Source organism: Artemia franciscana, chromosome 13 (genome assembly GCF_032884065.1).
Source record: "Artemia franciscana chromosome 13, ASM3288406v1, whole genome shotgun sequence".
NCBI lineage: Eukaryota > Metazoa > Arthropoda > Branchiopoda > Anostraca > Artemiidae > Artemia > Artemia franciscana.
The window spans coordinates 29,732,308-29,756,930 of NC_088875.1; the positions used below are offsets into that span (position 1 = coordinate 29,732,308).

Consider the following 24,623-nt stretch of genomic DNA (forward strand, 5'->3'; position numbering starts at 1 on the left):
CTGAATCAAAAAGACCGTTTAACTGAAATAAATATCTCCTTTGGAAGTACTGGAAAAAACTTTGGCGTAAAAAACTTACAAGCAATTAAGTATATTACTGTCATTGTGCCCAAGTACTAAGTATATTACTATCATGTACTGTAACTGTCATTTTTGAACTTATTTATTAATATGCTATTAAAAAAAATAATGACCAATTAACTAAACTGAAGAGCTCTTATCTTGCCAATCCTTGAATAAGATACAAAACAACATAAGCACTGTAGATACTTTTTATATTTTAATTCGTTTTGATTTCCTCCAAAAGTCACTTAAAACATAGTCAATATCCATCTTGACATTGCAATTGATAGACACGTGTGCAAGACCATTCAACCTGCCCTCTCTTGTCTGATTCCGGAGGTATGTTTTAAGCTGCTTTGGGGTGCTAATTCAATGCTCTGCATACGTCATGATAACAGGAAGAATACAATTAAGTATAAATGCACAGTTGTACAAAAGTTACAGAAAGCTTATCGGGATGAAGAGACTCACCTATAGACCTCCATTTGACTTGCCAGACAGTTAACTCAGCAATTAGGCTATTCACAGAGGAGCCGAACGGCTTATATTATTGCAAATTCGTCATAGCCTTGGCTAATAGAGCATCAATAATGAAACGAGGGAACAGAAGTTGGATGTAAAATGTTCTATCTCGGTGGTTAAGAAACCTCATTTCGATTTCTTTACATAGCTGCTCGACGTATGGGGAAAAGACAAAAACTTTGTAAAAAGAGAAGTGTCTGAAGAGGAGAATCACCGCCGATGGCGTCTTGGTTTTGATGAGGGCATCCCAACACTTTCAACTGTCTAGGCTGCTATTGCACAAACCGGTCCTCCACCAAAGCCAATTCCACCTAAATCGTTCATGTATAATCCTAACCCTAAGCAGTCAGCATTGAAACGCAAATTTTTTTCTGTTTGAAGACGGTTATAGAAACAGACAACAAGTACCCCCCCCCCCTTTTTTTTTTTGAAGTTACAAAACTCATCTCATCAGCCAATACCGAAAAATACTTCAGAATTTTTGCTCTATTTAAAATTGTATCCCAGATGACATTACCTACACTATTGAAGATATGATTCGGCATTATAGAAGATGTGTATTTCGCACTTTTAGAGGATGATTCAAATGGTCCCAAAATTTTGTGTTCCTGCAATCCATCATCAATTGCAACAGCGCTCTGAACACCCCTTCATTTTGAAAGTTCTTAAGCCGAACTGGCCAGACATGACAATAAACAATCAAGAGAGATAAAACTCTACAAAAAAAGAAAACTTAAAACGAGACGACAGCCAGTAGAATTAAAAGACTAAAACAACCCGGATATTTCGCCTGTATAAAACAAGGCGTCTTCAGCACAAGATAGAAAATGTTCCTGTGGAAAGTTTTATATTGGTAGAACTCACCAACAATTTACTGAAAGATTTATTGAGCATCGCAACTCAATAGAAAAAACCCTACAACTAAGAAAGCCTCCCGAAACTTTTTTTTCGGCTCTAGCTGAACACACATTCTTTTATCCTGAACATTTTATACAATTTGATGAGGCTACAGCTATTTCCAATGATAGAGATTTTTCTCAGTGGGCGAGGGAGGCTTTAGAAATTAAAAAACATATATTTGCTAATATTTCAATAAATAGAGACACAGGGAATTTAAATATTGACCCAATTTATGATATTCTTTTAAAAAATGAACCAATAGTCAATGGGGGAATTAAAATTTTACACAATCACCAGGGGACAAGATTACCCACTAGACCAAAAAAAGTTGCTTCAATGTTAGCTTACAAGAGGATTATTTCGCAACAGAATAATTAACTAAGTTTCAATTTTCATAAATTTTTCCTCAGTTGCTCTTTGATTCTCATTGAAGTAACTCGCATAGCTGCTTTTCCCTACGTGGATAAGTAGCGACAATTGTATTTATTATATTTGGTGGTGGTTTTTGTTTGTTTTTAGATTAGTTTTCTTTTTTAATTTTCTATCTTGTGCTGAAGACGCCTTGCTTTATACAGGCGAAATATCCGCGTTGTTTTAGTCTTTAATTCTACTGGCTGTCGTCTCGTTTTAAGTTTTCTTTTTTTGTAGAGTTTTATCTCCCTTCATTTTCAATTCTTTTCGTAAGAAAATCCCCTCTTTCATGAAGACCCTACAGGGCTAGTCCATGAAAACCACAAAATAGAATAGTCTGGACAATTGGTCTTAACATTTATCAGTTTTTAATCCTTTGCTCGTGATCTTGCAAATTCAATTGGAATGTTTTTCCTTCTTGTATTTTGATGTGTATCATAGATTTTGAACTGCAGAAACATGATGCTGTCTTCATCATGATGCTTTAACTCAGCAAGAGGATTTTCAAGGTCAGTATATGGCTCCAAAAGTAAGCATCCAAATGTCTAATGTGAGCCTTTTCTGGTCTCAAATTTAGCAGATAGGAAGCGATGTTTATTTGATACAACTTTTTTAAAGGGGTGAACATCAACCACGAATACTGTTGGAGCCATGTACTTAGGAGACGATGACGTTTTGTCACTATATCCCTAACATTCCGGTTAACTATTTAAGGAAATTCAAAGTCTTCAAAACTGCAGTGGACCTTCACCGAAGTCTTCTTTCCTATCAGCTAAATTTCCGCTAAGTTTTATTTCATAACCTTGAATACCAAAATGGGTTTTCAATTCTTGTAACCTTCACGGTTGCATAATTGCCAGTCAGGTTTCATATTTCATTTGATTATTTTCCTAATTCCAAGAGGAGATTTGAGAACTGATCTCAGAATCACCGTTTTCCTTTCTTTGAAGGCCTTAGGAGAAAAGTCTTGGTTCAAAAAATTGAAAAATGAACCAATGTCTCAGAAGATAGGGGACAAGAAACGCAACTAAAGTTATCCAACAATCTGTTCTTATATACCTTGACTCAACAATAATCATCTTCTCTTATTTAAAAAGCATTTCATGGCACATCTTGTTAGTTAAAACCAGCAACAATCGTACAAGCTATTATTTTTCACTTTAGTTATGAGATAAGAAATTTGGTAATTATTAAGCAGCCACTGTAACTTTAGTTCGTGTATCCGTCTTTATTTCACCTCATTGTTCCCAAGAAGTTCAAAATCCTCCTCTTTCTATGTGTTTTGACTTTGAAGGGAAAAGACCAGTTAGACAATCAATTTATTCATTTCCCAAAACTACTAAGTAAATAAAAACTCTGGCAAACAAGAGCTAAGAGCTCATATGTCACTTGTGACGAGGCAAGAAGAGCCAAGAGACGAGAGCTTATATGCTATGAGCGCTGACAAAATTTAAAGAATCAATAGATTGATTTAACAGGAAAATCAAAGGCTTGATGCACTCTAATTAATTTTTTTCTAATTTATCCTCTCCCTTCATGAATTCCTCCTAAATATCAAATTTCATTAAGATCCGGTCGCCCGTTCTTAAGTTAGAAATACCTCAATTTTTCTATTTTTCCAAATTAACCCCTCCAGCTTTTCCAAAGAGAAAAGATCCGTTCCAATTATGTCAATCACGTATCTAGAACTTGTGCTTATTCTTCCCATCAAGTTTCATCCCGATCTCTCCACTCTAAGCGTTTTACAAGATTTCTGTATCCCCCTCCAGCCCCCTATGTCTCCGGATCCAATTCGAGTCGAGAATGGAGCATTTGATAAATAAGATCCTTTATGTATCAAGTTTCGTTAAAATCCGATCAGCTATTCGTAAGATAAAGATACCCCAATTTTCACCTTTTCCGAGAATTCCGGTTTCCCCTTCCAACTCCCCCCAATGTTACAGGATCTGGTCGAAAATTTAAACAGGAGGTCTAAAGCACAAGATCCTTCTAAATATAAAATTTCATCAAGATCTGATCACCCGTTCGTAAGTTACAAATACCTCATTTTTTCTAATTTTTCCGAATTATTTCCCCCTCCACCAACGAGAGCGGATCCAGTCCGGTTATGTCAGTCACGTATCTTGGACTTGTTTTTATTCTTCCCACCCAGTTTCATCCTGATCTCTCCGCTTTAAGTATTTTCTATTCCGGTCTCCCCCCACCAATGACGCTGGACCCGGTAGGGATTTAAAATAAGAGATATAAGTTACGAAGTCTTTCTAAATATGAAGTTTCATGAAGATCCGATCACTCCTTCGTAAGCTAAATATACTTCATTTTTTTCAGAATTAAACCTCCCCCCAACTCCCCCAAATTGAGCGGATCCGTTCTGATTATGTCAATTACGTATCTAGGACTTTTGTTTATTTTCCCACCCAGTTTTATCCCGATCCCTCCACTCTATGCGTTTTCCAAGATTTTAGGTTCCCCCCAACTCCCCCCAATGTCACCAGATCCGGTCAGGAATTCAAATAAGTGCTCTAAGATACGATACCCTTCCAAATTTCAAATTTCATTAAGATCCAATCACTCTTCATAAGTTAAAAATACCTCATTTTTTCTAATTTTTCAGAATTAACCCTCCCCTAACTCCCCCAAACCAAGCAGATCCATTCCAGTTATTTCAATCACGTATCTAGGACTTCTACTTATTTTTCCCACCAAGTTTCATCCCGATCCCCCCACTCAAAGCGTTCTCCAAGATTTTAGGTTCCCTTATCCAAAACCCCCCACTGTCACCAGATCTGGTCGGGTTTAAAATAAGAGCTCTGAGACACGATATCTTTCTAAACATAAAATTTTACCAAGATCCCATCACTCGTTTGTAAGTTAAAAATACTTAATTTTTCTATTTTTCTGCATTAGCTGGCCCCCCACTCCCCCCCAGATAGTTAAATCGAGAAAACGACTATTTCAAATTTAATCTAGTCTGGTCCCTGATACGCCTGCCAAATTTCATTGTCCTTGCTTACCTGGAAGTGCCTAAATATGGTGTTGCACCGTTGAGGCTGCATACCATGCTACATTAGTTTAGCTTGTCTGTGTTTGAGATATACGTATTTTCGAGTGACGATTAATTTCAATAACTTATGGAGTGATTGTGTTGCTACAAAAATATCTAAAAATGTAAGAAGAAGAACCTGATGTTAGCCTAAAAAGCATTCTGAAAAGTAAGCGTCCGAACCGCTGGCGCCATCTATTGTTGAAATTCTCATCACATACCAACTGTACAAATCTTACGAAGATGTCACTACTATTCAGCTTAAGCCAAAAAAGAAAAAGAAATGGCGCGACAAGCACGCAGGTAGAAGGGTCCAAGAACGCACAGAGCGCCGTGTACTTTATAACGGTGATCACAGTATTCCAGTAATCAGTATAGTTCGTACTGACAGTGGAACAAAATAGTCAAAAAAATAAGCAATATGAGACATGCTTAATTACTATACATTCCTTAGAACCTAAACCAACATTGATCTTGGTTTGCAGACTTATCTTCCCATTCTTCCAAACCATTTTTAAGCGCAAAAGAACCCAACCCTTGACTATTCTACTTTTAACATCTCCACTGCTCCCACTGTATTTACTAATAATACCACCAAGGTAAGTGAAGCTGTCTACCTGATCAATCTTTTTGTTACCCAACGTCATCTTCTCATCTTCCCTTTTTCCTATCCTTAGCGACTTAGTATTCTTAACACTAACTTCCGAACATATTCTAGTACCATAAACTCGCAAAACCTCTAAAAGTTCATTGACTTTGCTCACACTTTCATCAAAGATGCTTAAATCATCAGCATAATCTAAGTCCAGGAAAGTTCCCCCCCCCCATTTGATTCCCACTTCTTTTTCCTGTGCTCCTTGATGCAAAGTCCATTGGCATGATCCACATAAAGGGGGATAGAACATAACTCTGCTTAACTCCTGATGTAATACGAAATCAGCTGCTAACCTTATTTCCCTTCTTAACCACAACAGTTTTTTTCTCGTATATAACACTATTTAATGCATTTGTCTGGTATACCATACAAAGATAAGACCTTTGCAAAAGCTCCTCTATCAACAGAATTGAACGCGTGCTCATAATCTATAAAACCAAGGACCAAAGGTGTTTGATAAATCACGAACTTCTCAATTAATGACCAAAGAATAAAAATCTGGTCAACATATCCTCTACCCTTTCTAAAACTGCACTGTTTTCCTCTTATAGCTTTGTCAACAGCTTCTCTCAATCTATAAAGTATCATACTACTAAGTAATTTGCCAACTACAGAGACCAGGCTGATGCCTTGATAATTATCACATTCACTTTTATCACGTTTCTTATACAGTGGTTTAATTAGAGCTTTCCTAATATTTGTTGGGCACTTCCCCTTTTTCAAAAATTATATTCATAATCTTCTGTAACTTATTTCTAATGTTTAGAGCCATCACAATTACGAAACTCATTTACCACACTATCAGCACACAGGGCTTTATTATTTTTTAGTCCTTTTAGTACTGTTGCTAATATTTCCTCACACACACACACAAAAAAAAAAAATCTTCCTTCACATCCAAGGTATCACAAACTTTTTCATTTTCCTCTACATCTTTTCCTGCAACTCTATCTTGGTTTAGCACATTCTCAAAATATTCTGCCCGTCTCCCTTTAAATCTTTTCTCATCATTAATTGGACCTATCTTTAATATTATGCCTAGCCTTGTTCCTATCTTTACCTGGGACAAGTCCAGATCAACCACTCCCTATCAATTTATTGACATGCCAATACAATATTTTACTATTATGCTGTCTAGCTGCATCTTCCAGATCCAGCAGTAAGCTATATACAGTATACTTTAGACTTTGAATACTGTACTCTTCTAGTATTACAATAAATATGTATTACAATAGTATCACAATAAATATGGTATAGCACTTATGACAAAATGACATGTCTAAAATCATGAAATATGATATTATGGCTAGTATATTACTTGCCACTGAATTAGTTTACAATGCTAATGGTAATTCAGAAAACTATTAATATTTCTAACTGTAAACTATACTGCAGCTTAGTTGCAGTTACAATTGTTACTGTTCTGCAAATTTTACATATAAAAATACTTTTTGCGCAAAGCAAAGCTGTCAAAACACAAGCTGTGTTGCTAAAGTGTCAGCATCTATTGAAATTTTGTTGAGTTCTGTTACTGTCAGCTTTGAAAATCTTTGCATGACTGATAAGCAAAAATACAAATTTCAAGAAGCAGTAATTATCTATGAACACCATTAAATACTTCCTATTTTCTTATTTTTCTTTACAGTATGTCTTTCCCAAGAATAAAGGGAAAGTATGGCTTTTTGAGAGAGAGACTTTCCCCTGATTGATTTGTATGATCCCACAAGAAAGTTTTAAGTGAGAGCCAAAAACTCAAAGTTTGGACCCTTGAGCTCTGTCCCTGCAAAAACAAAGTACTTTCACCTACTCAGAATTGGCGTGTGCAATGATCAAACTTTCTTTGGGGATAATGATAAAGCATTGTTATTACAGAACAAGAAAGAACACACAAGTCAATCTAGAATTTTAATAGCCAGATACGAATGTATAAAATATTGAATTCTTACCAACACTTGGAGAGGTACCATAGTCATCATCTACAGAATGTCCATAAATATCTTCATATTGATAGTCTGAAAAAAGAAAACAAGTGTTGAAACCATGCTTAAAAATTTTTCCCTTTTCTTGAAAAAAAGGCGTATTTTTAATTTTAAAGCTAAATATTTTATAGAAACATCTCACATCTTTCATAGAAACTATCCACTGGTTTTTCTAGGAAAAAATTAAAGATGTACCAAACCTACAATTTAAACTGGAAAAGGACTAGCAGCAAACTTAGTACTCTTTATGCAGCAGAGTATGGCAATATATGTCATAAAAAATGAAAAGAAGAAAAGAAAAGTATCAATGATAAACAAGAATCAGCTATCTTATTGACTGAGTTTATTTGCAAGTTTACATCCTTTTTTTATTGAGTTTTTTTTTTTGGCTTTGTATCAAAGCTAATAAATTCTAGATACAAGCTTTCACAAATACATAGGACCTGATGGACTCCTACCTGATGCTCCATTGGAGTTCAATCCTTTCCAGAACTTAGAAAACTACTTAAAAGTATCACTACTTTTTAAAGCAATCTTTAAGCCACTACTTTGTAAAATTCTTTGTAGTTTTTCACTCAGCCCTGGATCATAAGATTAAGAACAAAAAACATCCTTCTCTCCAGTTGTCTCTATGACTTGCTTAGAAATCTCCTGAACCTTTTTTCTCCATCTTGAAATAGTCTGGTCAATTAACCAGCCTGGACAAGTGTTACTTATCAGTATTTATCCTCGAATAGACAACTCATCCTCTACAAATTTCAGAGAGCACATACTAAAAATATGATCTGCTAAAGAAAGGATTAGCTCCACTTTTATTGGGTGGGCATTATTTGAGAAAAATATAAATACCTATCACTGTTAGTTGTTTTCTTTTCTAAATTTTAAAGTAATGGATAGTTTCATTCTTTAATAGAAGAATATCAAGAACAGAAAGTTCCCTTACCCTTCTATTTCAACTGTAAATTCTAAATTACCTCCAACCCCCAAAACAATAATTGATACATTCTAAAAAAAAACTCTAGTCACATATACAGCAATCATCATCAGCAGAAATATTAAAGTATTAAAATCAAAATTTAAACTTTTGTACCTGTTTTTGCTGACTAAATAAATGGATTATCCCCATTTGAATGTTTATTGGTTCGTCATAGAAAGGCAGTGTGGTCGGAGGAAACGATACCTAATTTAAGGAGTTAAGTCAAAAATACGTTGTAATATATGAGGAAATGATTTAGTCAGCAAAATGTTTTTGCTGACTAAATAAATCAATGTATCCAAATTTGAACATTAATTTGTTTGTCACAGAAAGGTAGTGTGGTCTCAAAAAATGATGCCTAATTTAAGATATTATGTCGAAAATACATCGTATACATGGGGAAATGAGACCAACCAAGTATACAACTATAAACTCAACATTTTCTTTGCAATTTAAAAGACACAGAAGACTGCCACCTTCATTGCAATTTTTTTTTTAAATTCAGGCAAGCTTAAAGAAGAAAATTTACATAAAGACTTTGAATGAACTTTGTCATTGAACTCACTCGAAAAAAATGTTGTGAATAATGCAGAATCTCATTATTTTGTGGATGACCTGAAAGAAAATTATTTTTTTCAATTTTAGTTTCATGTTATTATTAACATTATTATGTTAGTTTCAATTTTAATACTTTATTAACAGAAATGCAGAGTGATCTGAAAAAATGATACCTATTTTAAGGTGTTATGTCAAAAATACATTGTATATATGGGGAAATAAGACCAAACAAGTATTGGACTACAAACTTAACATTTCCTTTGCAATTTAGAAGACACAGATGACTTTGCCCATCTTCATTGGAAATTTATTTTACATTAGGCAAGATTAAAGAAGAAAATTTACATCAAGACTTAAAAGAAACTTTATCATTGAACTCTCTCCAAAAAATGTGGTGAATAATTTGGAAGTTCATTATTTTGCAAAGGACCTAAGAGTTGATTATTCTGTTTTGTATAACAATGTTAGTTCAATTTTAATACTTTAGTATTTCTACTCATGATGATTGGTGTATATGTGATCAGAATATTTAGACTTTTCTAGCAGTTTTTAATGTTGAAATAAATGGATATATCCCCATTTTAACATCTATTTGTTTGTCATAGAAAGACAGTGTGGTCTAAGAAAATGATACAAAATTTAAGATATTATGTCAAAAATTTCACATATATATGGGGAAATGAGACCAACCAAGCATACAACTATAAACTCAACATTTCCTTTGCAATTTATAAGACACAGAAGAATTTGCCACCTTAATTAGAAATCTTGGAAAATGCTTAAAGCAAAGAAATCAGGATGAAACTTGGTGGAAAGAATAAGCACAAGTCCAAGATAGGTGACTGACATAACCAGACCAGGTCCACTCTCTTTGGTGGAGTTGGGGGAGGGGGGGGGTAATTTGGAAAAAATTTGATATGTAGAAGGATCTTGTGCTTTAAAACTCTCATTTTAAATTCCGACCAGATCTGGTGACATTGAAGGGAGTTGGAGGGGGAAAATGGAATTCTTTGAAAACATTAAAATTAAGGTATCTTACAAATGGGTGATCAGACCTTAATGAAACTTGATATATAGAAGAATCTTATGTCTCAGATAGCCTGCTCCATTCTCAATTCGAATCGGATGCAGAGACATAGAGGGTAGGAGGGGGGAAACAGAAATCTTGGAAAACACTTAGAGTGGAGAGATTGAGAAACTTGATGGGAAGAATAAGCATAATTTATAGATACGAGATTGACATAATTGGTAGGGATCCGTTCTCTTTGGGGGAACTGGGGGTTGTTAAAGGAAAAAAATTGGGGACAACTTACTTCCACACACTCCCCATGGGAGGGACTGCAAGTTACAAACTTTGAACAGTTTGACCAGTAATGGTTATTGGGAAGTGCACAGACACTTTCAGGGGTTTTTTTTTTTGGTTGGGGGGGGGAGTTGGGGAGGAGGTTATGCGGGGGGAAATTTCCATGTAGGAATTTTTACCATTTTAAAAAGTTGAGTTGAGAGAAAGAGTCAAATTTTAGCATAAAGAGCAGGGTGTTGAAGAGAGAACAGTCCCTTTCATATATGGAGTAATTTCTGTTTGTTTTACATTTTAATGTCACTCCTTACTTTTCACTAAATCACCCCTTACTTAATTGGAAATTTATTTTACATTTAGGCAAGATTAAAGAAGAAATTTTACTATATAAAAATATCACTAATTAAAAATATAGTGAATAACACAGAAGTTCAATAATCTGTGAATGACCACAAAATTAACTACTTTGTTCTGTATAAATATGTTAGTTTCAATTTTTATACTTTAATATTTCTATTGATGATGATTGCTGTATATTTAATCAACATATTTAGACTTTTGTACCTGTTTTTACTGTCTAAATAAATAGATTTATCCCCATTTAAACATTTACTTTTTGTCATAGAAAGGCAGTGCAGTCTGAGAAAATAGTACCTAATTTAAGCTGTTACATAAAAAATATATTGTATATATTGGGAAACGAGACCAACCAAGTATAAAACTATAAACTCAATATTTCCTTTGCAATTTAGAAGACACGGGAGACTTTGTCACCTTCATTGGAAATTTATTTTACATTCAGGCAAGATTAAAAATAGAAAATTTATATGAAGAATTTGAATAAACTTTGTCATTGAACTCTCTCTAAAAAAAAAAAATGTAATGAATAACCCAGAAGCTCATTATGTTGTGAAGTTCTTGTGAAGACTTGTGTACCTGTTTCTGTAATCAAAATAAATGGATTTATCTGCATTTGAACATTTACTTGTTTGTCATAGAAAGGCAGGATGTTTTGAGAAAATGATACCTAATTTAAGGTGTTATGTTGAAAATATTTTGTAAATTATTCATTATTTTGTGAATGACCTGAGAGTTAATTACTTTGATTTGTACAAATATGTTAGTTTCAATTTCAATACTTTAATATTTCAACTGATGATGATTGCTAAATATGTGATAAAAAAATTTAGACTTTTGTAACTGTTTTTGATGTAAATAATTTCTTAGACCACACTGCTTTTCCATTTACAAAAAATTGATTGAAGAAAATGGGTTTAATTTCTATAAAGCAGTGAACAAAAATAGAATATATAAACTATACTTTAGCTAACAAAAATATAAATACTCTGAATATTTTGGCCCCACATCCAGGAGCCTTTCTCAGCAGAAAAAAAGAAGAAAATTAAAAACCAACAATTTAAGACTTTTTAAAGACATTATAAATAAAATACCATGACAAATAAAACACAACAAATAAATATAAACAAAAAATAAATAAGAAACAAACTCACATTATAAAACAAAGCTCACATTATAAAAAGTTTTTGATGTCTAACTAAATGGTATTATCCCCATTTGAGTGTTTATTTGTTTGTCATAGAAAGACAGTGTGGTCTGAGAAAATTATACCTAATTTAAGGTGATAATGTTGCAAATAACATGTAGACTAAATATGGAGAAATGAAACAAACCAAGAATACAACTATAAATTAAATATCTTCTTTGCAATTTAGAAGACACAAAAGACTTTGCTACCTTCATTGGAAATCTATTTTAGGCAAGATTAAAGAAGAAAATTTACATCAAGACTTTGAATGAACTTAGTCATTAAACTATCTTTGAAGAAAAATGTAGTGAATAACCTGGAAGTTCATTATTTTGTGAATGACCTGAAAGTTCATTATTTTGTTTTTTGTAAATATGTTACATTTAATTTTAACACTTAACATTTCAACTGATGATGATTGCTGTATATGTGATCAAAATATTTAGACTTTTGTGCCTGTTTTTGCTGTCTAAATAAATGGATTTATACCCATTTGAGCATAATTTTGTTTTTCATAAAAAGGCAGTGTGGTCTGAGACAATGATACCTAATTTAAGGTGTTACAATGAAAGTATGTTGTATATATGGGGAAATAAAGCCAACCAATGTACAACTATAAACTCAACATTTCTTTTGCAATTTAGAAGTCACAGATGACTTTAACACCTTCATTGAAAGTTTATTTTATATTTAGGCAAGATTAAAGAAGAAAATTTATACAGCTTTTTATCTGATAGAATCCAGATTGTTGCTGAATATAATGAAAGAGGTTTTGTCCCCCAAGGGACCAAACTAGATTCAATGCTGTTTAATCTCTACAGAAATGATGCTCCTGAGGTGATCAAGAATGGCTTGAAACAGTATTCAGATGCTTCTAAACTCTTTGGTCTGGCAGTCTAAACAGAAAATTGCTCTTCTCTGCAAGAAGATCTCAACAACCTCTGTGTGTGGGCAACAGCCTGGATGCTCAAGTTCAACCTATGCAAATGCAAAGTCCTGCATCTTGATCAATACAAACCCTGTAATAGTTATCACATGTTGACTCTTCAGTTGCCAAGGAAGACTGTGACCTTGGGGTAATCATTGACAATAAGCTTAAATTTATAGTCACTGTCTAAACCATGCAGCTAAGGCAAACAAGATCCTTGTTTTGATCAAGTGTTCAGTGACAAGTCAAGAACCAAGAGTTACCAAGAAGCTTTACACAGCCTTTGTTCATCCCCATTTTCAGTTTGGCATGTCAGTTGCCAAACTGCACTCTAAGTTTGACATGAAGATACTGGAGAATGTTGCAGTGTAGAGCAACCAAGCTCTCTTTTGCTAAACAACAAATCTCCTATGAGCAACAACTAGAAAAGCTTGACCTGTCTACCCTAACATGCCATAGAAAGAAAGGAGATGTCATCCTTGCATTTATGATGATGACCAGTGACACTATTAAGCCTGTTTTTGATCATAGTGAATACACCAGAACACAAGGAAATACCATAAAACTGCATAGAAAATATACCAGAAAGCATGAGAAGTTCAACTTTTTCACTAATTATATTTTTCCACTGTGGAATTCACTGACTACATTTATCCATTTTCAAACAGTCTTTAGGCCTATATGAAAGTCTAACACCCTCACTGCTATCTATCAAAAAGATATTAATGGACAAGTATTGGAAAATTAGATTAGGTTAAGTTAGATTAGCTAGATGGTTCTATGGTGTTTGAAATACTAGAAATATAGTGAAAGAAGTGAAGATAAAGGTCTTGTCACTGGAAAATTTGTTAATTAGGATTGTTTTGCATATTATAAAGCAAGAAATATTTTCTTAACATGTCTCTTCATGCAGTGGAATGGTAATAAATTTAGGTAAAATTCTAGTTTAGTGACTTCTTGCTATCTTGGAAAGGGGTTAGGGTAGGAAAATGAAATTTTCAGGGATAAGTCTACAGGCTAAAGTATGTCCAGGAAGGTATTTTAAAGTGCCTACTTCTACCCCCTCTTCCTCTAGAGGGTCTGACCATAGATGACCTTTGAAAATGTGTTATAAAAGTGAAACCTTGCAAAATATATCTTCTGCTTGAATGAAGTAGCCTACAACAAAATTGTTTTTGGCTTCACAACTTTGCTCAATCTCAATTTATAAGGTTTAAAAGATATGCAAATATATTCCTAAATTTTGAAAAAAAAATTGATATGGCTATCTACCCAAATAACAGGAGTTGCATTTTCAGAACTAAAGGCAGAGAAAAAGCAACTGGTATTTGAAAATTAAGATAAAACGTCGTTTTGTGAAAATTACAATAGGTATAGCCCTGTCATGTAGGCAAATTTCAGGGCCTTCTATAGAGAGAAGGAGCAGAGGTTAGTACTTTTAAATACCTTACTATGATATACTTTAGCCTGTAGACCTATCCCTGAAGGTTTCATTTTCCTAGCCTTACCCCTTTCTGAGATAGAAAGAAGTCATTAAACTAGAATTTTACCATACATTTACACCCTTTTGGTGAATGCAGGCTATTTTGAGTGCTGTCAAGACTTAAAATTTAATTTCCCCAGAAATTATTTTTAAACTCCAAATTCCATTATTAAACTCCAAAATTATCATATTTTAAACTCCAAATTACCCCCTAGGCTTAAATTGAGGTTTTAGATGAGGAGTCTTTAAATGATTTCTATTTTGGGCCACAGAACAATATTACCCTATACTATTAGGCCTAGTTGACAACAAGAGTCATTTTAGAAAAATATCAACTATAACATGAGAACAAACTAAAGTTAGGAAATACCTTCATCCTCATAGCAAATATTTCTAATATTTCTATGTCTTGACATCAGTAACAAAACTTATTGTTGGTGTAACTGAATGGGTGTGTTCCAGGGACTTACTGTAGTAACCGAATGGTTACTATTGCCGTTCCTAGCGGGAAAATGGTTACTGCCCAACCCGCTGGGAACGAGAATAGTTACTGCCGGCAGTAACCGCAGTAAGTGATTTTCTTACCATGCTCAAAAGATGGTTAGCGCAGTAAGTACATAATTCACCTTCTTCAACAAAAATCTCATTCAACAAAAATAAATATGGACAAGAATAAAGTAGGGAAATAGAAGGACCATCATACTGGTATTCTTCATTTCTACTTATGTTTAATGGGTTTGAAAGAAAGTTTCTATGGCTAAGTCAGTAGGCCAGTAGAGGACCTGGTGGTCCTTTAGCCAGGTAGTGCAATAGGAAGCTAGGGACCAGCCAGCCTATGCTCTTGCATGCCCTTACTTCTTACTGTCACTAGACTTCCATCTGTACTCATTTAAAGTTGGGCCAATTCTAGCTGAGGTTAGTCATATCACCAACCCCTATCCAAAACCAAATAAACTGACAATGCCAGGAATTAAACCTGTACCCCTTGGACAAAGCATTCCAACCCAGAGCGCCTACCACTTAGCAAGGAACACAAATTTGACCAGAGAACAATAATTATTTGAAAAAAAGTAGAATATTGAAAAAAAAACTTGCTATAGTTGCCCCACTACTATCCTGTAAATATTTTAAAGGTCATCAAAGGTCAGGGTCCTCTGAAAGAGGGAGTTGAGGCGGGTTCTTTAAAATACCTTCCTGTGTCATACTTCTCACGCTATTCCAACTAGAAATAGGGCCTTAGGGCCATGGGTCCTAGGCTCCCCTAAGGCAAACCCAGGGCCGCCTACCCTGGGACCACATAAGGGTCCTCCTAGAGTGGTCCTAGGCTCCCCTAAGGCGTCCCCAGAGCCCTAGAGCCATTTTTAAAGGACCATGGATCCTTTTGCATCCTTTTAAGGGAAATTTTACACTGGGAGGGGGCGAAGAAAAAGGGCAAAAGGAGTAGAACTAGCCCTGTAGCGTGAGAGCTGGCTAATTTTTCTACATATTTACAAAATTTGGGGGACCACTCCAAAATATCAATATATTTAGAAATTAACAGGTTTTCACACTTTCAAGGGGAAATTTTACACTACGAATTGACATTTTGCTTATGTAATGTTATTTATGCTATTTATGACATCATATAAGACAAGGCTTTATGGGGGATAAAATTTTAAGGGGAAGTTTTACCATGGGTAGGGGGGATGAGCCATAATTCCTAAGAAAATTTTCCCACATAGGCCCGAGAAACTCATGCACCCGTTGTAGTTGGCCGTCGGTCCTTTTGCAAGTTTTCGATTTATTTTCCGTTTAATACTAGCAAATCATATATCATTATTCGTAACTTTTTATGCTCTTTTCATTTTTTATTCATTTATTTCCTATAACATTTTTTAAACAGTTTCTCTATATTTTACACATCTCCACTTCACATTTCCTTAGTTAATATTTTAATGCTTTCTCCACTTTCTTTACACTCCTTTTGTTTTCATACGACCGATCACTCAGATAATTCTTATCCAAACCCCTTCTACTCTATTAAACCTAAAGCTTTTTCACTAATATTCCTAGCTTTTTCACTAATTTACAGTATCAAGATCCTTGGGGTTACTTTCTCCAATGACTTCAGCTTTGCCGCACATATAGAAAACGTGGTTAAAAGTGCAAACGCTAGTCTACAGACTTTAAACGGTATGCGTAGGTTCAGTGCAAACACAGAGAGCATTAAATATGCATACATAGCGTATTTCCGCCCCATTCTGGAATATGCGTGTCCTGTTTGGATGCCCTCATCACTTAGAACAGAAAATCTTTGTCAGGAGCTTGAATCTGTTCAGAAGCGAGCGGTATCGATCATCTTGGGCCGCCGTGACATCCCCTACGAAAAGGCTCTAGAAGTAATAGGACTGCCATCACTCCAAAACCCGTACAAAACTCTGATAATGAGTTTCGGAAAGTACTTGCTTTCTAAACCTCAGCACCGTGACATTCTACCGGATCAAACTCTACCGTCAAGAACCAGAAAGGAAGATAAGTTAGTTCCCGTTAAAGCAAGAACAAACCGATATGGTAATTCCTTCGTCCCGGTTTTCATCAAAATGTATAATAAGAGTTAATATTTATAGTTTAATTTATATTTACAAGTGTAGTTTGATTTTGTATGTGTTGTAAAGAAACACAAATCAGCGATAGCTGCAAGTTTTTGCTATTAAACCTGCCTACTTCTACTACTACTACTACTAATAGTTGCAGTCTTAGCACTCTTTCCTAGGACACCATCTGCAACTTCACAAATTGTGAAGTTGCTGAAATTGTCTATCCTATGCTATCAATATCATCTCAATGTTTAAATAGCTAACTTTCAATTTGTATCTGACATCGCATTAATGATGCCACTACTAGCCTAATGCCTTCGTAACTGCAAGCACGCTCTGTCTGAGGCTTTTCTGGCAGCAGTTACTAGTCATATAGAAATTGAAATCCTTTAATATTCCTCTGTAACTTTAAGTGTACCCTTTCAAAGGTACTTCTGGTGGCGGTTGCTAGTAGTGATGGGTGATATTGAATGCTGATCAATCCGAATATCGATATCGAATATAGAAACGTAAATGTCGATATCAGAAACGATATTACTTTTTTTGTATTTACCAGTGAACATCCAGCTGATAAAATTTTTCTGTAATAGTCAAAAAGAAGAATAATGTATTCATTTGATTAATTCTTCAGTGCTGATACACAGCATGTACAGCGGTATTCAGAAGATACTTGCTTTCCACCAAGGAACTTTATTGCAAAATACATGCAGTTTTCTGCTAGATTTGTTGTCATGTTGTGTTTCAAACGTTCTGCTTTACGGCAAACATTTTCAATTCCAAAGTATATATCCCTTAATATTCTTTTTTTTATTTGAAAGAGTTTCGTAGCGATTTTCAAAAGGTGTATCAATAGGACGATCACGTTTTCTCTGTTTAATTTTCAATTGTGAAAACTAATTCCCCTCCCAAATTATTTAAATGTTCCAGAAAACTTTCAATTTGTGAATCCCCATAATTTCAAATAACTAAAACATCACTCATATATCTGCCCCAAAATTTAGATTTTAAGAAATACGTATCGATAGCTAAAGTTTCTACATACTCTACATAAATATTTACTAACAGTGGACTTAAGGGTCCTCCCATTGCTAATCACCTAACTTGATGGTAAAAATTATTTCTAAATTTAAAATAATTAGTATACCTGCTAGTTATTTTAATTAAATTTAATATGGTTTCAATCTCAATACCAGCAGATAATTCTTCTATATCATTTATATGTACATCAAACTTTTTGGATAAAATAAATACAGACTTATCGAAAGGTATATACGTATGCATTGAATTTATATCAAAACTAAAAAGTCTAGATTCATCTGATATTTCAATATTTTTAAGTTTTTAAATTAGTTTCAAGTTTTTAAATTTTTTTTTAAATTCTGAATTTTTTATATACGACTTTCGGAGATATAATAAAGGCTTTAACGTCACTGCTACCCATTTTTCAATTTTTTCTGTTTGTAAATTCCTTGTTGATACTATAGGTCTTAAAGGAATGCCTGTTTTATGTATTTTTGGAAACCATATGCTCTTGGGCAAACTAACCCCCTCGGAAAGAACTTATAATACATCTGGGATTGCGCCAGGGGAATGGTATCAGATGTGCCTCTTAAACCTTAAAAGTTCTTTCATTGCTAAGGAAATTAAAGTTTATCCTTTGCTCCTTTCTAAGTGATGACGTTGGAAACTTGGCCTACGGCAAAAAAGTCGACTTTTGAACTAAGACAGATAGATTTATTTATTGAGGGCAGTCGATAGCTCTTGATGAGCTGATTAAAATATGTCATCCATTTTTGTAGAAAAATTTGTTCATGAGATATATCAGTTTGAAAGACATATCAGTTTAAACTAATATATCAGTTTAAAGGGGTTCACAATTTCAATAGTAAGGTACACGCTGAAACCAAAAATAGACCGATACAAAATGGTATCAGATATGCCTTAAACTTTAAAAGTTCTCTAATTGCTAAAGATATTAGTTTATCCTTTGCTTCTTTCTAAGTGATGACGTTAGAAACTTGGCCTACGGCAAAAAAGTCAACTTTTGAACTAAGACAGATAGATTTTGTTTCGACGGTAGTCGATAGTTCTTGATGAGCTGATTAAGTATATGTGATACATTTTTCGGTAGAGAAATTCCTTCATGAGATATACCAGTTTGAAAGTTTCAAGCGGCTGAAAACTTCAGTAGTAAGGTACACACTTAAACCGAAAATAGGCCGATACTAACTGTGAGACATAAAGGGAAGATTTAAGCCCAAGTTAGCTGTTAGCCCATAATCATCTTCGATAACAAGGGGTTTGTAGCTTTTGCTTGTTGGTGTACTTACTATTTGTTTCCAGTGTATTTGATGGTAAGACCAATTTGGCTCCAGTGGTAAGACATGTAGGGGACTTGTAAGTAATAATCAGACACTCAACATATGCTCTTGTCTGTTGTTCCATACTAATACAAAACATTAGCTGGAACAAAAAAGGTTACTTTTCGTAACTTTTAGTTTCTTCTTGCTGAGCCTGGAATGCACCATAAATCAGAGTCTGCTATTTTTGGTTTACAAAATACTTAATATGCTTTTTGTTAATTTGTTGGAATTTAGAAAACTTACGAGAGGGAAAGCTCTATCAACATGTACTTACAACACCTCTATCTTGAAAAACAGTATGATATCATTATTTATTGATTATACATAGCAATTGGACGCCATGTTATTATATAGTGAAGCAATGTACACAATGACGTCAAGCTCAAACTTTAACTCATGATGTAGTATCTGTTAGAAGAAAAGAATTGAAGCAAAGACCCACAGGAATAATAATTGCGTTTTTGAAAAAAGTCCATAAATTAAATTAAATAGCCATTAAATCAATTTAAATTAAATTAAGTAAGTAAATTAAACAACTAAATTTTTTTATTCGCCCATATGTATAAAGACTATTAGGATAAAAACCATGACAGTTATAGTAAAAAAAAATCAACTTCTTGCTGTAAAAAGAACTAGGCAACAAAAGAAGAAGCTCTTAAGACCACTGCAACAAAAATACCACACGAGAGAAAACATTCCTCAGACTAGAACTGAACAAAAAATAAATTTACAAAATAAAAACTGACAATAACAGACTGATCAAGCATTGTCTTAGGAGATAATTTGAAGACAGACTACTTTAATTTTCTAAATTATTTTATGTTTATAAGACTATGTTAACAGAACCATGCAAAAAAATAGCAATAGCAAAAGAATATCTGAAAATCTTCTTTTTATCCCTGTTCAAGGGGAAACAATAAACTCAAATTGCAAAAATTCTGAAAAATAATTCTTATTGCCAAGAGAAACAATACATTCTAAACACAAATGAGATAATCTATTAGATTTCACTTGAGACGAATGACATTTGGATTAGTTTCATTCAGCTATTTGGTCGCTCTTGCATTAGATGTAATTCTGATTTTATTTTCCATTAATCATGTAAGTGCAATTGATGAATTAAACACAGAATTTAGAAATCCAGTTGAACTCTGCAAAACCCTGAATCCATTGGTGCTACCTGAGTATATGACTCACATATTTATGAACATTTTGTTCCTTTTTGCCGGTGAATGGACATCTCTTGCTTTTAACATCCCTTTAATTGCTTATCATGCCTATAGGTATTCAAAACGGACGCAGATGTCATCATTTAGCTTTTATGATCCCACGAATATCATGAATGCTGATGTTTTAAATTTTTTTATAAGAGAAGGATGGATAAAAATGATTTTTTACCTTTTATCCTTTTTCTATTACCTTTACGGACTGATTTACTCTACTATCTCTACGAATTAGGTAAAAGTTGGAAACTAAGACAAACTTGACAAGATTGATGCCTGGGAAGTAAGATTATGCAGTATGGAGTTCTGCATGAATCACAGGAAAACCGATTTGCTTTTTCTCAGCTGGAGTCTTACGTGTATGGCATCGTCTTTTGCATAAAGAAGTAGTTTATTCCTTCCTTGTGTTACTTACAAAAAGCTCGGGGAAGGGTAGGAAGGGTATGCGTGGGTTCTTGCTGCAATATTAGCAGGACTAGTGGGTTACCGGAAAATGATACAGGGATATTTAATGGCTCATTCGAACGGAAATTAAAATTACTAGTACTCTTTTTAAGTAAACAAGAAGATTAGAGGGCATCTGCCCTTACTCTTTGCGACCCCTCACTCTGTGCCCTCTCCCTCTATAACCCCTACCTCTGCGCCCCTTTCCCTCAAAAGTCGTAAAACAAAATTTTGAGATAGCCACTTTATTCAACATAGTTTAAAGGTCCAATTAATATACTTTGGTGATATAAGACCCTCCATAGTCCCCGAGGAAGAGGCACTAAGTGGTATCAAAAGCATCACTATTTTTAATTTTGGTTCTGTGCCTTCTATGTGATTTCTTATTACAAACGGGCTAAAAATTATTTAGGAAAACAAAGTTTTTTCTAAGCGAAGTAGAGAGTGAAGTTAAAACAAACAAAAATTATTACTTTGCAGCCTCTCTAACGTATATCGTTAAAACTAATGCAAGTAAACCAACAGATAGTATTTACAAGCATCGACCAGTGTCGTTTTCGGGAAATATTGAAGTAAATGGTGAAATTAAGAAAACAGCGTGTTTTTGCAATATTGCTCTTGACTTTTAATCTAACTTTTCTTTAAAAATAAAGTAAATAATTCAGTAGTTACATGAGTACTAACTATCGTATATGAAGCCTCATTATTTGTCGAACACTTCCCTAAGCATTGTTGACGGGTTGAATACTTACGAACACAATCTTTTATAATTTTTCTCCAGAATTTGTTATGTATACCTAGAGTATTTCTGTTTCCAGTCGAGAATGACGACTTTAGAGCTAAAATAGAACGCAACATATTAAAAATGAGTTTCAGTCCAACCTAGAATTTTAGTTAAAGATCGAGATTTGAGAAAGAGGCAGCTCCCCTCATATACGAAATAATATCTGTTCATTTTAAGTTTTAATGTTTCTCCTTCCTTTCAGCCCCTTCGTCCCTCTCCTCTCCGTCCTCTCCTTCCCTCCCCTCCCTCGTCCAAAAATATCCCTTTGAAAACCCGCTGGGAATCTTTCCTCCCAAAGGAGAATTCTCCCCGTGGGACATCCCCTCATGTTCAGATAATTCCCCCTCCAAAAAATGAATGAAAAAAAACTCTAAAAAACAAAAAAAAAGTTAAAAACTACAAAAAAAACTAAAAAAACTAAAAACTAATTAAAAAACTAAAAAAGCTAAAAAACTAAAAAAACTAAAAAAGAAAAAAAAAGAAAAAAATGAAAAATAAAGGAGAAAAACAAAACTAAAAAAACGAATGCATATACAGACCGGGACACCGGGATACAAATGACGACCGGGACACAGGGAATATAAATGACGACCGGGACACAGGGACACTACTACAACGGGGACGCCGGGGGGCGCAGGGGGATATAAATGACGACCGGGACACCGGGAATGTTCGATTAGCAATCACCATCAACAAAGCCCAAGGGCAATCATTAGAATCATGAGGTATAACTAAAAAAACTAAAAAAAGGTAAAAAACTAAAAAATAAAAAAAAGACCATTTCAAAAACGAATGCATATACAGACCGGGACACCGGGACACAAATGACGACCGGGACGTTGGAAGATTAACGATTTTACCTTCGTCATATGCTGGCAGTCCCCGTCATATGCATGAATATGCTCAAGATGCTATTGCATATGGTCGTCCAGATTTATTTATTACATTTACATGTAATCAATCTTGGGACGAGATACAGCAGCTTTTACTTCAAGGACAATCGGAGGTTCATAGACATGACATTACGGCCCGTGTCTTCCGGCAAAAGTTGAAATCACTGATAAACTACATAGTAAAACTTGAAGTGTTTGGGTCAGTGCGATGCTGGATGTACTCAGTGGAATGGCAAAACGAGGTTTGCCACACGCACATATACTAATCTGGCTACATAATAAAATTACTTCTAACGAAATTGATGATGTGATTTCCGCTGAAATACCTGATGAAAATGTCGATAAGGGGTTATATGATATTGTTGTAAAAAATATGATACATGGACCTTGCGGTGCATTGAACGAAAATTCACCATGCATGGCCCAAGGAAGGTGCACAAAGCAATATCCTCGACTTTTAGTATCCAACACAATTACTGGCAATGATGGTTACCCACAATATAGAAGAAGATCTACTGAAGATGGCGGTAAAACAGCAATAATAAAGAAGCGTAACGTTACCACTATCGAAGTAGATAACCAGTGGGTTGTTCCATATTCCCCATTATTATCAAAAACATTTAATGCACACATAAACGTTGAATACTGTAACTCCGTAAAGGCAATCAAATACATATGTAAATACGTCAACAAAGGCAGTGACATGGCAGTTTTTGGCTTGCAGTCTGAAATCAAAGATATCGACGAAATTGTACAATATCAGGCTGGAAGATACATAAGCAGTAATGAAGCTGTTTGGCGAATTCTTTCATTTCCGATACATGAACGTAGTCCAGCTGTTGTTCACTTAGCGATACATTTACAGAATGGTCAACGTGTTTATTTCTCGGACACCAACGTGCAACAAAGAGCCCTGAATCCACCGGATACAAAGTTAACTGCTTTCTTTTCGCTATAAAAATGATTCTCTTGCAAAAAAACTGCTGTATACTGAAGTGCCTTCGTATTACACGTGGAATACTAAAAATAAAGTATTTGAACGTCGAAAACAGGGTAAGTCAGTCGACGGCCAACCTACCATCTTCAAAGATACCACGATAGGAAGACTACACCGTTCACCCCAATCAACATGAATGCTTCTTTCTACGCCTACTTTTGGTGAATGTACCCGGTCCGACGTCCTTTGAGTATTTGAGAACTGTAAACGGTACTATACATGACACTTACCGTAGTGCATGCCAAGCTCTGAATTTATTGGAGAATGACCAACACTGGGATAACTGCATCAATAACGCGTGCGAAACGTCAACTCCAAGTCAAATTCGTGCATTGTTTGGCATCATACTAACAACTTGCTCTCCATCAGCTCCTACAGAATTATGGGAAAAATATAAATCAAAAATGTCCGAAGATATACTCCATCGAAAACGGTTAGAGACGTCAGATATGACTTTTGATTTTACATCACAAATTTATAACTACACTTTAGTTATTATAGAAGATTTGTGCGTATGTATGGCAAACAAACCTCTTCAGGATTTGGGAATGCCTTCACCTAATCGTACCGCTGCTGTTTCGACATGTGTAGAATTGGATTGTGAACAAAGTTACAGTACGAGTGATCTATTGTCGTATCTACAAAATAACATCTCCAAGTTATCGTCAGAACAAAAAGACATTTATGATACGATAATGCATTGTGTCGATAACAACGTTGGAGAAATTTTCTTTTTGGATGCGCCAGGAGGTACTGGTAAAACGTTTGCGATAAAAGTGATTCTGGCATCAATTCAATCAAAAAATGATATAGCGTTGGCAATTGTGTCGTCCGGAATAGCCGCAAGGTTGCTGCCTGGTGGAAGAACTGCTCATTCCGCTTTGAAATTGCCTCTGAATTTGCATTCTGCAGAAACTCCCACGCGCAATATTTCCAAATCATCTGGGATGGGTAAAGTATTGCAGCAGTGCAAACTTAT

At 34.7% G+C, this 24,623-nt stretch overlaps 1 protein-coding gene across 1 annotated transcript in view; it reads right to left on the reverse strand.

Moving 5' to 3' along the window:
• Positions 1 to 14,922, reverse strand: part of LOC136034778 (protein HBS1-like) — a 68,408-nt gene extending 53,486 nt beyond the window's left edge. Inside the window, exons 1-2 of the mRNA XM_065716190.1 lie at positions 14,735 to 14,922; positions 7,541 to 7,606 (exon numbers count right to left, since the gene is read on the reverse strand). Of these exons, the coding sequence (XP_065572262.1) occupies positions 7,541 to 7,606; positions 14,735 to 14,780 (112 nt within the window). The 5' untranslated portion in view covers positions 14,781 to 14,922. The remainder of the gene's footprint in view (positions 1 to 7,540; positions 7,607 to 14,734) is intronic.
• Positions 14,923 to 24,623: the final 9,701 nt, after the last annotated feature.